The sequence below is a fragment of the Pseudorca crassidens genome, chromosome 15, assembly GCF_039906515.1.
Source record: "Pseudorca crassidens isolate mPseCra1 chromosome 15, mPseCra1.hap1, whole genome shotgun sequence".
In the NCBI taxonomy this organism is placed as follows: domain Eukaryota; kingdom Metazoa; phylum Chordata; class Mammalia; order Artiodactyla; family Delphinidae; genus Pseudorca; species Pseudorca crassidens.
The window spans coordinates 40,278,875-40,292,493 of NC_090310.1; the positions used below are offsets into that span (position 1 = coordinate 40,278,875).

Here is a 13,619-nt window from a genome sequence, read left to right on the forward strand (position 1 = left end):
TTCTTTGTATTTTCCCTGCTTAGGGCTTGCTGAGATTTCTCAATCTATAAATTTATGGCTAGAGCCAAATTTGGGGAATTTTTGGGCATTATTCTATCATGGTTTTTTTTTTGTTTTTGTGGTACACGGGCATTTCACTGTTGTGGCCTCTCCCGTTGCGGAGCACAGGCTCTGGACGCGCAGGCCCAGTGGCCATGGCTCACGGGCCCAGCCGCTCTGCGGCATGTGGGATCTTCCCAGACCGGGGCACAAACCCGTGTCCCCTGCATCGGCAGGCAGACTCTCAACCACTGCGCCACCAGGGAAGCCCTATCATGGTTTTTTTCTGTTCCCCTCTCTCCCCCTTTTGGGGACTACAGTTACATGTGTATTAGTCCTTTTTACATTGTCCCACAGGTTGTTGAGCCTGTCTTTTTTTTTTTTTTCCCCCCTCTCTGTTCTTCAGATTGATTTCTGTTGATCTGTCATCTCCAATATGCTACTAAGTTCTGGCCAGTGAATTTTTCATTTTTAGATATGGTATTTTTCCTAACCGTTCATTAATGAAGAGCAAATTTTCCTTTACCTTCTTTAGCAGAATAACTTAGATACTTAGCGGATACATTTTTATTTATTTATTTATTTATTTATTAACATCTTTATTGGAGTATAATTGCTTTACAATGCTGTGTTAGTTTCTGCTTTATAACAAAGTGAGTCAGTTATACATATACATATGTTCCCATATCTCTTCCCTCTTGCATCTTCCTCCCTCCCACCCTCCCTTTCCCACTCCTCTAGGTGGTCACAAAGCACTGAGCTGATCTCCCTGTGCTATGTGGCTGCTTCCCACTAGCTATCTATTTTACGTTTGGTAGTGTATATATGTCCATGCCACTCTCTCACTTTGTCACAGCTTACCCTTCCCCCTCCCCATATCCTCAAGTCCATTCTCTAGTAGGTCTGTGTCTTTATTCCCATCTTGCCCCTAGGTTCTTCATGAACTTTTTTTTTTTCTTAGATTCCATATATATGTGTTAGCATACAGTATCTGCTTTTCTCTTTCTGACTGACTTCACTCTGGATGACAGACTCTAGGTCCATCCACCTCACTACAAATAATTCAGTTTCGTTTCTTTTTATGGCTGAGTAATATTCCATTGTATATATGTGCCACATCTTCTTTATCCATTCATCTGTTGATGGACACTTAGGTTGCTTCCATGTCCTGGCTATTGTAAATAGAGCTGCAATAAACATTTTGGTACATGACTCTCTTTTTTTTTTTTTTTTTTTTTTGCAATACGTGGGCCTCTCACTGTTGTGGCCTCTCCCATTGTGGAGCACAGGCTCCGGACGCGCAGGCCCAGTGGCCATGGCTCACGGGCCCAGCCGCTCCGCGGCATGTGGGATCTTCCCAGACCGGGGCACGAACCCGTGTCCCCTGCATTGGCAGGCGGACTCTCAACCACTGCACCACCAGGGAAGCCCCCATGACTCTTTTTGAATTATGGTTTTCTCAGGGTATATGCCCAGTAGTGGGATTGCTGGGTCATATGGTAGTTCTATTTTTAGTTTTTTTTTTTTTTTGCGGTACGCGGGCCTCTCACTGTTGTGGCCTCTCCTGTTGCAGAGCACAGGCTCCGGATGCGCAGTCTCAGCGGCTGTGGCTCACGGACCCAGCCGCTCCGCAGCATGTGGGATCTTCCCGGACCACGGCACGAACCCGTGTCCCCTGCATCGGCAGGCGGACTCCCAACCACTGCGCCACCAGGGAAGCCCCTATTTTTAGTTTTTTAAGGAACCTCCATACTGTTCTCCATAGTGGCTGTATCAATTTACATTCCCACCAACAGTGCAAGAGGGTTCCCTTTCCTCCACACCCTCTCCAGCATTTATTGTTTCTAGATTTTTTGACGATGGCCATTCTGAGCAGTGTGAGATGATATCTCATTGTAGTTTTGATTTGCATTTCTCTAATGATTAATGATGTTGAGCATTCTTTCATGTGTTTGTTGGCAATCTGTATATCTTCTTTGGAGAAATGTCTATTTAGGTCTTCTGCCCATTTTTGGATTGGGATGTTTGTTTTTTTGATATTGAGCTGCATGAGCTGCTTGTAAATTTTGGAGATTGATCCTTTGTCAGTTTCTTCATTTGCAAATATTTTCTCCCATTCTGAGGGTTGTCTTTTGGTCTTGTTTATGGTTTCCTTTGCTGTGCAAAAGCTTTGAAGTTTCATGAGGTCCCATTTGTTTATTTTTGTTTTTATTTCCATTTCTCTAGGAGGTGGGTCAAAAAGGATCTTGCTGTGATTTATGTCAGAGTGTTCTGCCTATGTTTTCCTCTAAGAGCTTGATAGTGTCTGGCCTTACATTTAGGTCTTTAATCCATTTTGAGTTTACTTTTGTCTATGGTGTTAGGGAGTGTTCTAATTTCATACTTTTACATGTACCTGTCCAGTTTCCCAGCATCACTTATTGAAGAGGCTGTCTTTTCTCCACTGTATATTCTTGCCTCCTTTATCAAAGATAAGGTGACCATATGTGCGTGGGTTTATCTCTGGGCTTTCTATCCTGTTCCACTGATCTATATTTCTGTTTTTGTGCCAGTACCATACTGTCTTGATTACTGTAGCTTTGTAGTATAGTCTGAAGCCAGGAAGGCTGATTCCTCCAGCTCCATTTTTCATTGTCAAGATTGCTTTGGTTATTTGGGGTCTTTTGTGTTTCCATACAAATTGTGAAATTTTTTGTTCTAGTTCTGTGAAAAATGCCCTTGGTAGTTTGATAGGGATTGCATTGAATCTGTAGATTGCTTTGGGTAGTATAGTCATTTTCACAATATTGATTCTTCCAATCCAAGAACATGGTATTATCTCTCCATCTGTTTGTATCATCTTTAATTTCTTTCATCAGTGTCTTATAATTTTCTGCATACAGGTCTTTTGTCTCCTTAGGTAGGTTTATTCCTAGATATTTTATTCTTTTTGTTGCAATGGTAAATGGGAGTGTTTTCTTTTTTTTTTTTTTTTTTGGCAGTACGTGGGCCTCTCACTGTTGTGGCCTCTCCCGTTGCGGAGCACAGGCTCTGGACGCTCAGGCTCAGCAGCCATGGCTCACGGGCCTACCCGCTCCGCGGCATATGGGATCTTCTTGGACCGGGTCACGAACCCGTGTCCCCTGCATCGGCAGGTGGACTCTCAACCACTGCGCCACCAGGGAAGCCCTTGAGCAGCTTTTCATGTGCTTCTTGGCCATCTGTATGTCTTCTTTGGAGAAATGTCTATTTAGGTCTCCTGCCCACTTTTGGATTGGGTTGTTTGTTTAATATTGAGCTGCATGAGCTGTTTATATATTTTGGAGATTAATCCTTTGTCCGTTGATTCGTTTACAAATATTTTCTCCCATTCTGAGGGTTGTCTTTTTGTCTTGTGTATGGTTTCCTTTGCTGTGCAAAAGCTTTGAAGTTTCATTAGGTCCCATTTGTTTATTTTTGTTTTTATTTCCATTACTCTAGGAGGTGGATCAAAAAAGATCTTGCTGTGATTTATGTCAAAGAGTGTTCTTCCAATGTTTTCCTCTAGGAGTTTTATAGTGTCCGGTCTTACATTCACGTCTAGAATCCACTTTGAGTTTATTTTTGTGTATGGTGTTACAGAGTGTTCTAATTTCATTCTTTTACATGTAGCTGTCCAGTTTTCCAGCACCACTTATTGAAGAGACTGTCTTTTCTCCATTGTATATCTTTGCCTCCTTTGTCATAGATTAGTTGACCATAGGTGTGTGGGTTTAATCTCTGGGCTTTCTATCTTGTTCCATTGATCTATGTTTCTGTTTTTGTGCCAGTACCATATTGTCTTCGTTACTGTAGCTTTGTAGTATAGTCTGAAGTCAGGGAGTCTGATTCCTCCAGTCCATTTTTTTCCTTCAAGACTGCTTTGGCTATTCGGGGTCTTTTGTATCTCCATACAAATTTTAAGATGATTTGTTCTAGTTCCGTAAAAACTGCCATTGGTAATTTGATAGGGATTGCATTGAATCTGTAGATTGCTTTGGGTAGTATAGTCATTTTCACAATATTGATTCTTCCAATCCAAGAACATGGTATATCTCTCTATCTGTTGGTATCATCTTTAATTTCTTTCAACAGTGTCTTACAGTTTTCTGCATACATGTCTTTTGTCTCCCTAGGTAGGTTTATTCCTAGGTATTTTATTCCTTTTGTTGCAATGGTAAATGGGAGTGTTTCCACAATTTCTTTTTCAGATTTTTCATCATTAGTGTATAGGAATGCAAGATACTTCTGTTCATTAATTTTGTATCCTGCAACTTTACCAAATTCACTGATTAGCTCTAGTAGTTTTCTGGTAGCATTTTTAGGATTCTCTATGTATAGTATCATGTCATCTACAAACAGTGACAGTTTTACTTCTTCTTTTCCAGTTTGTATTCCTTTTATTTCTTTTTCTTCTCTGATTGCCGTGGCTAGGCCTTCCAAAACTATGTTGAATAATAGTGGTGAGAGTGGACATCCTTGTCTCGTTCCTGATCTTAGAGGAAATGCTTTCAGTTTTTCACCATTGAGAATGATGTTTGCTGTGGGTTTGTCATATATGGTCTTTATTATGTTGAGGTAGGTTCCCTCTATGCCCACTTTCTGGAGAGTTTTTATCATAAATGGGTGTTGAATTTTGTCAGAAGCTTTTTCTGCATTTATTGAGATGCTCATATGGTTTTTATTCTTCAATTTGTTAATATGGTGTATCACATTGATTGATTTGCGTATATTGAAGAATCCTTGCATCCCTGGGATAAATCCCACTTGATCATGGTATTTGATCCTTTTAATGTGCTGTTGGATTCTGTTTGTTAGTATTTTGTTGAGGATTTTTGCATCTATATTCATCAGTGATATTGGTCTGTAATTTTTTTTTTTTTTTTTTTTTTTTTTTTTTGGTAGTATCTTTGTCTGGTTTCGGTATCAGGGTGCTGGTGGCCTCATAGAATGAGTTTGGGAGTGTTCCTTCCTCTGCAATTTTTGGGAAGAGTTTGAGAAGGATGGGTGTTAGCTCTTCTCTGAGTGTTTGATAGAATTCACCTGTGAAGCCATTGGTCCTGGACGTTTGTTTGTTGGAAGATTTTTAATCACAGTTTCAATTTCATTACTTGTGATTGGTCTGTTCATATTTTCTATTTCTTCCTGTTTCAGTCTTGGAAGGTTATACCTTTCTAAGAATTTGTCCATTTCTTCCAGGTTGTCCATTTTATTGGCATAGAGTTGCTTGTAGTAGTTTCTTAGGATGCTTTATATTTCTGTGGTGTCTGTTGTAACTTCTCCTTTTTCATTTCTAATTTTATTGATTTGAGTCCTCTCCCTCTTCTTCTTGATGAGTCTGGCTAATGGTTTATCAATTTTGTTTATCTTCTCAAAGAACCAGCTTTTAGTTTTATTGATCTTTGCTGTTGTTTTCTTTGTGTCTATTTTACTTATTTCTGCTCTGGTCTTTATGATTTCTTTCCTTCTGCTTTGGGTTTAGTTTGTTCTTCTTTCTCTAGGTCCTTTAGGTGTAAGGTTAGATTGTTTACTTGAGATTTTTCTTGTTTCTTGAGGTAGGCTTGTATAGCTATAAACTTCCCCCTTACAACTGCTTTTGCTGCATCCCATAGGTTTTGGTCGTCATGTTTTCATTGTCATTTGTTTCTAGGTATTTTTTGATTTCTTCTTTGATTTCTTGAGTGATCTCGGTTATTTAGTAACGTATTGTTTAGCCTCCATGTGTGTTTTTTATGTTTTTTTCCCTGTAATTCATTTCTAATCTCATAGCGTTGTGGTCAGAAAAGATGCTTGATATGATTTCAGTTTTCTTAAATTTACTGAGGCTTGATTTGTGACCCAAGATGTGATCTATCCTTGAGAATGTTCCGTGTGCACTTGAGAAGAATGTGTAATCTGCTGTTTTGGGATGGAATGTCCTATAAATATCAATTAAATCTATCTGGTCTATTGTGTTAGTTAAAGCTTCTGTTTCCTTATTTGTTTTCATTTTGGATGATCTGTCCATTGGTGTAAGTGAGGTGTTAAAGTCCCCCACTATTATTGTGTTACTGTCGATTTTCTCTTTTATAGCTGTTAGCACTTGCTTTATGTATTGAGGTGCTCCTATGTTGGGTGCATATATATTTATAATTGTTATATCTTCTTCTTGGATTGACCCCTTGATCATTATGTAGTGTCCTTCCTTGTCTCTTGTAACATTCTTTATTTTAAAGTCTATTTTATCTGATATGAGTATTGCTACTCCAGCTTTCTTTTGATTTCCATTTGCATGGAATATCTTTTTCCATCCCCTCACTTTCAGTCTGTATGTGTCCCTAGGTCTGAAGTGGGTCTCTTGTAGACAGCATATATATGGGTCTTGTTTCTGTATCCATTCAGCAAGCCTGTGTCTTTTGGTTGGAGCATTTAATCCATTCACGTTTAAGGTAATTATCGATGTGTATGTTCCTTTACCATTTTCTTAATTGTTTTGGGTTTGTTTTTGTAGGTCCTTTTCTTCTCTTGTGTTTCCCACTTAGAGAAGTTCCTTTAGTATTTGTTGTGGAGCTGGTTTGGTGGTGCAGAATTCTCTTAGCTTTTGCTTGTCTGTAAAGCTTTTGATTTCTCCATCGAGTCTGAATGAGATCCTTGCCAGATAGAGTAATCTTGGTTGTAGTTTCTTCCCTTTCATCACTTTATATCATGGCACTCCCTTCTGGCTTGTAGAGTTTCTGCTGAGAAATCAGCTGTTAACCTTATTGGAGTTCCCTTGTATGTTACTTTTCATTTTTCCTTTGCTGCTTTCAATAATTTTTGTCTTTAATTTTTGCCAATTTGATTACTATGTGTCTCAGCGTGTTTCTCCTTGGGTTTATCCTGTATGGGACTTGCTGTGCTTCCTGGACTTGGGTGGCTATTTCCTTTCCCATGTTAGGGAAGTTTTCGACTATAATCTCTTCAAATATTTTCTTGCGTCCTTTCTCTCTCTCTTCTCCTTCTGGGACCCCTATAATGTGAATGTTGTTGCGTTTAATATTGTCCCGGAGGTCTCTTAGGCTGTCTTCACTTCTTTTCATTCTTTTTTCTTTATTCTGTTCCGCAGCAGTGAATTCCACCATTCAAGCCTTCCATGTCACTTATCCGTTCTTCTGCCTCAGTTATTCTGCTATGGATTCCTTCTAGTGTAGTTTTCATTTCAGTTATTGTATTGTTCATCTCTGTTTGTTTGTTCTTTAATTCTTCTAGGTCTTTGTTAAACATTTCTTGCATCTTCTCGATCTTTGCCTCCATTCTTTTTCTGAGGTCCTGGATCATCTTCACTCTCATTATTCTGAATTCTTTTTCTGGAAGGTTGCCTATCTCCACTTCATTTAGTTGTTTTTCTGGGGTTTTATATTGTTCCTTCATCTGGTACATAGCCCTCTGCCTTTTCATCTTGTCTCTCTTTCTGTGAATTCCCCCCCCCCCCCCCCCACAGGCTGCAGGATTGTAGTTCTTCTTGCTTCTGCTGTCTGCCCTCTGGTGGATGAGGCTATCTAAGAGGCTTGTGCAAGTTTCCTGATGGGAGGGACTGGTGGTGGGTAGAGCTGACTGTTGCTCTGGTGGGCAGAGCTTAGTAAAACTTTAATCCACTTGACTGTTGATGGGTGGGTCTGGGTTCCCTCCCTGTTGGTTGTTTGGCCTGAGGCAGCCCAACATTGGAGCCTACCTGGGCTCTTTGGTGGGGCTAATGGCAGACTCTGGGAGAGCTCACGCCAAGGAGTACTTCCCAGAACTTCTGCTGCCAGTTTCCTTGTCCCCACGATGAGCCACAGCCACCCCCCCACCCCTGCAGGAGACCCTCTAACACTAGCAGGTAGGTCTGGTTCAGTCTCCGCTGGGGTCACTGCTCCTTCCCCTGGGTCCCAATGCACACACTACTTTGTGCCCTCCAAGAGTGGAGTCTCTGTATCCCCCAGTCCTGTTGAAGTCCTGCAATCAATTCCTGCTAGGCTTCAAAGTCTGATTCTCTATAGGAATTCCTCCTCCCGTTGCCGGGCTCCCAGGTTGGGAAGCCTGACGTGGGGCTCAGAACCTTCACTCCAGTGGGTGGACTTCTGTGGTATAATTATTCTCCAGTCTGTGAGTCACCCACCCACCAGTTATGGGATTTGATTTTACTGTGATTGTGCCCCTCCTACCGTCTCATTGTGGCTTCGCCTTTGTCTTTGGATGTGGGGTATCTTTTTTGGTGAGTTCCAGTGTCTTCCTGTCAATGATTGTCCAGCAGCTCGTTGTGATTCTGGTGTTCTTGCAAGAGGGAGTGAGAGCATGTCCTTCTACTCCGCCATCTTGGTTCCTCCCCCTGGGGAAATTTTTATTTAGATTAATTATGGAAGTTAACAGGGCTTGAATTGGTCAGGGGTACCATTCACTGGGGGGCCTAGACTATGTTTGTGTTGTTTATTGCTGAACGCCTACTGCCTTGTAGAAATTCTGGTACAAAGTAATCCTCTAATGAATATTTGTTAGTGAGGTGGGACACTCCAGTTCAGGTGTTTTTGCTCGTTATCTCTTTAACCACGACTATGCTGCCTCCTCCACCAGGGGTCCTCCAGTCTGAATGACTGCTCTCCTTCCACCCCATTCTCCTAGGGAAACAGGGGAGACAAAGACCCTTCCACGAGGGTCCTGTGGTTAGATCTCTCTGTCATAGAATACCGTTTGGGCCCAGTTTCTATCACTGTGGTGGCTGGGCGTTAGGAGGTAAATGTAGCAGGTCCTGTGAAGGAAGTCTTGCCGGGTAGCCCATAAGTTCTAAGCATTTGGAAGAACAGGGAATCAAGTCTTAACATCAGATGAGGCAGAACTGCTCCGGCTGCCTCGGGTCTCAGTTCTGACTCACGCTTCTCTCTCTGCAGCAGAACCAAAGCCAGAACTCCACCTCGGTCCCTTCCGCCCTCCAGACTTCCCCAGTCAGCAGCTCCGCATGCAGCACATGCTGTGTAGTCACCCTCCCTGGATCTTCACGTGCTGGTGTGCAGAAGAGCCTGTCCGGCCAGGAGCTCCGTGCCCTGGGGATCAGCAGCAGCAGCAGCAGCAGCGAGCCTCTGATGGAAATCCCTGGAATGACAAAGCAGAAGGTCAGGAGAGAGAAGGCACCCAGCCTTTGTTTGGAAAGACAAAGAAAAGGACTTCAGGCGTGTTCCCCAGGCCGCCACCCCAGCAGCAGCCGGTCAACTCTGGGGATGGCATCCAAGGCATGGAGGGAGTGGCCAGCCCAGCTCAGACAGGGAATCCCGAGGAAACAGACAGACTGTTGAAGAGGATAGAAGTCTTAGGATTTGGAACAGTCAACTGTGGGGAGTGTGGCCTGGGCTTCAGCAAGATGACAAACCTGCTCAGTCACCAGAGGATACACTCAGGGGAGAAGCCGTATGTGTGCGGGGTGTGTGAGAAGGGCTTTAGCCTAAAGAAAAGCCTTGCCAGACACCAGAAGGCACACTCGGGGGAGAAGCCCATCGTGTGCAGGGAGTGTGGGCGAGGCTTTAACCGCAAGTCGACACTCATCATACACGAGAGGACACACTCAGGTGAGAAGCCTTACATGTGCAGCGAGTGCGGGCGAGGCTTCAGCCAGAAGTCAAACCTCATCATACACCAGCGGACACACTCTGGGGAGAAGCCCTACGTGTGCCAGGAATGTGGGAAAGGCTTCAGCCAGAAGTCAGCCGTCGTCAGACACCAGAGGACGCACTTGGAGGAGAAGACCATCGTGTGCAGTGACTGTGGCCTGGGCTTCAGCGACAGGTCGAACCTCATCTCACACCAGAGGACACACTCTGGGGAGAAGCCTTATGCCTGCAAGGAGTGTGGGCGGTGCTTCAGGCAGAGAACCACCCTTGTCAACCACCAGAGGACACACTCCAAGGAGAAGCCTTATGTGTGTGGCGTGTGTGGGCACAGCTTCAGCCAGAATTCAACCCTCATCTCACACAGGCGGACACACACTGGGGAGAAGCCTTACGTGTGTGGGGTGTGTGGGCGAGGCTTTAGTCTCAAGTCACACCTCAACAGACACCAGAACATACACTCAGGGGATAAGCCCATTGTGTGTAAGGACTGTGGGCGAGGCTTCAGCCAGCAGTCAAATCTCATCAGACACCAGAGGACACACTCAGGGGAAAAGCCCATGGTGTGTGAGGAGTGCGGGCGAGGCTTCAGCCAGAAGTCAAACCTTGTTGCACACCAGAGGACACACTCAGGGGAAAAGCCGTACGTGTGCAGGGAGTGTGGGCGAGGCTTCAGTCACCAGGCAGGTCTCATCCGGCACAGGCGGAAACACTCGAGGGAAAAGCCTTACACGTGCCGGCAGTGTGGACTCGGCTTCAGCAATAAGTCAGCTTTAATCACGCACAAATGGGTACACTCGGAAGAGAAGCCCTGTCTATTCAGAGAGTGTGGCCAAGGCTTTCCCCAAAAGTCACACCTCATGTTACATCAGATGACACACCAGGGCAGGAAGCCTTATGTGTGCAAGACGTGTGGACAGGGCTTTAGCCAGAAGTCTCACCTCAGCAGACACAGGAGGATGAAGTCCGCCCACCACAAACTGCGACTTCAGTCTGACCCCGAGGCCTACTCAGAGCAATCTTCTGACCCCTTGCACTCTCTCTGAGAGTGAAGACGGTGGTGAGGACTGGATAATCAAACATCGTACACTTTCATAAAACGCATTCCGTAAGTGGTCAAAGGACATTTGCCTTCGTTTACTTCCTCCATGCTAAGTCTTCATGTTTTGTGGTCTTTTGTTCTAATAAACTGCTTCTTTACAAACCTTGGCTGTGTATTTCATTCTCTCCTCTATAAAGATAGGGAATAAGGAGTGTTAACGGAAATCTTGAGCTATTGAGTCCACTATTCCATAAAAATTCAATTCCTTCTAAGACATAAGAACTGAGTCACTCCGTATTTATTGGAAAAGTCCTGTATAGGGAGAGAATCTGGGGACTGTATTCAGGGGATTTAGGTGAGGGGAGGGAATCTTCCAGGAAATATGGCTTCCCCTAGCCATTCCTCTCATCTGCAGCCCCCTTTCTTGCCCCTCTCCTCCTGGCTCTGAAACATCTACATTGTTGCCTTTGCTGAATCATCCCCTAACTACCTTTATTGCTTTTTTTCAGGCTTTAGTCCCTAGTCCTCATGTTTTGGGGCCCCCTTGACAACATATCGTCCCCAGCACTCCAGTCTCAGAGCCTGGTCCTCTGGCTATGACAACCTTGGGTCTCCAGTCACACCCATTCAGATCACCAAGAACATGGTGCTCCGATAATGAGACAGCCTGTAAGCAGGTCCCTCCTAAGCCCTTCGGTAACAGGAATAAGACTTGAAGCCACATTCCCAAATCAGCCCTGTAACATCAGGGTTAGAACTTTCAGTTGTGCTCCTTGGCACTCCACCCCATGCCCAGCCCTCGTGCCAACTATCCAGTAACTGGCCTAAGGTCCCTTAGCCACACACCCTCCAGAGAGTTAAAACTTAGTTCTCCAACCACAAGGCTGTTTATCATAGTGAAAAGATATTTAATCATATTTGAAGATTCTCAACCATACTTCCTTCATTGTGTTCCCATCCACAGTGGTTTTGCTTTAAACAAGTGGCCTTTAAGGTAAGGATCATCTCAAGGTTGCAGCTATGAAAACCTTTAAGACTTCAGAAGATTTCAGTATGCAGCTCCTAGACCCTACCAACTCCACAAAATGGTTTCTATGAGTTTTAAGGGTATCATCCCACGGCACCCTACACTCAACCCAAACCAGAGAGGGGCCTGACTTGAAAAGGTTTGTAGGTTTGGTTTCATCTAATGGAGTGAAATTCAGTTAAGAGGCATAGGAAACCCAAGACATTTGAAATAGAAACACCAGCTTAGTCTGAAAAGGGCAGAGAAAAATGCCTACGTTTATATGGGCAGGGAGGCAGGCTGAGAAATATACTGATCTGTAAACAGGCCATTTCTTAGGGAAAAGGAAGAATAACAGTGCAGACACAAAAGCCATGAGAGTCACTCCCAGGGGGCAGTACCAGGCACTTGTCAAGGAACTGATGGCATGTGCCTGGCTCAACTTCACAGCCCACACCAGGACACGTGGTCAGACTGTCAAAAGAGAGAATCTTGAAAGCATGGAAAGAGACATGCGACATACAAGAGATCCTCAGTAAGATCGACAGCCGGTTTTCGTTAGATACCATGGATGCCAGAAGGCAGCAGGATGGTATATTTAATGTGCTTGAAAGAAAAAAAGGTCAACCAAGAATTCTATGTCTGGCAAAAGTAGAGAAGTTAAGACATTCTCAGAAGGTTTGAGGGAGTTCATAACTAATAGACATGACCTACAAGAAATGCTCAAGGCTGGAACGAAAGGACACTGGAATAGTAACTTGAAGCCATACAAAATGATAATAATAATGCCAGTAAAGGTAGCTGCATAGTTATGTATGAAGTCAGTATTATCATATTTTTGGCATGTAACTTTCTCATACGTGATTTAAAAGACAAATGAATAAACAATCATAAACCTGTTAATGAGCATGTAATGTATAAAGATATAAGTTGTGACAATACAACATAAGATGGGATGGAATTGTATAGAATAATTTTTATATGCTATTGAAAGTAAGTTGGCATTAATTCAAACTAGATGGTTAGAAAATTAAGATGATAATTTTAATCTCCAGGGTAATTTTGAAGAAAATAACTAGAAAAAATATACAGAAGTATATCCTGTACATATGTAAATAAGTACATACAGAAATACACAGAATTTATATTTTGAGAAAAAAATCAAAATTATACACTTGAAAAAATTAAACACAAAAGAAGGCAGTATTGGATGAATTGGGGAACAAAACTTATATAAGCTATACAGAAAATACCACAGTTGCAAAAGTATGTCCTTATCAGTAATTACTTTGAATATAGATGGGTTAAGCTCTCCAATGAAGAGGGACACCAGCAGAATGGATTAAAAAACACATGATCCAACTATATGCTATCTCAGAGATTCTCACTTTAGATCCAAAAGCACAAACAGGTTGAAAGTGAATGAATGGAAAAAAGGATATTCCATGCAAATAATAACCAAAACAGAGGTGAGGCAGCTATACTAATATCACAATACTGGACTTCAAGTCAAAAATTGTTTCAAGAGGGCTTCCCTGGTGGCGCAGTGGTTGAGAGTCCGCCTGCTGATGCAGGGGACGCGGGTTTGTGCCCCGGTCTGGGAAGATCCCACATGCCGCAGAGCGGCTGGGCCCGTGAGCCATGGCCGCTGAGCCTGCGCGTCCGGAGCCTGTGCTCCGCAATGGGAGAGGCCACAACAGTGAGAGGCCCGCGTAACGCAAAAAAAAAAAGTTTCAAGAGACAATGACATTCTATGTTGATAAAAGGGTTAATCCATCAAGAAGATGTAACAATTACATACACACCTAGTAACAGTGCCCCGCAACGTATGAAGTAGACAATTATATACACACCTAGTAACAGTGCCCCGCAACGTATGAAGTAGACAATTACATACACACCTAGTAACAGTGCCCCGCAACGTATGAAGTAGACAATTACA

At 43.2% G+C, this 13,619-nt stretch overlaps 1 protein-coding gene and 1 long non-coding RNA gene across 6 annotated transcripts in view; one reads left to right on the forward strand and one right to left on the reverse strand.

The window, feature by feature from the left end:
• ZNF133 (zinc finger protein 133) overlaps positions 1 to 10,834 on the forward strand; it is a 28,378-nt gene extending 17,544 nt beyond the window's left edge. For 4 of the 5 annotated variants that reach the window (XM_067707320.1, XM_067707323.1, XM_067707324.1 and 1 more), the window contains one exon: positions 8,919 to 10,834. In XM_067707320.1, coding sequence (XP_067563421.1) covers positions 8,919 to 10,675 — 1,757 coding nt within the window. In that variant the 3' untranslated portion in view covers positions 10,676 to 10,834. The remainder of the gene's footprint in view (positions 1 to 8,918) is intronic. The other variant, XM_067707321.1, reaches the window with a different exon arrangement.
• LOC137207452 (uncharacterized) overlaps positions 1,035 to 13,619 on the reverse strand; it is a 34,542-nt gene continuing 21,957 nt past the window's right edge. Inside the window, exon 4 of the long non-coding RNA XR_010935093.1 lies at positions 1,035 to 9,120. This is a non-coding gene — a long non-coding RNA (uncharacterized lncRNA). The remainder of the gene's footprint in view (positions 9,121 to 13,619) is intronic.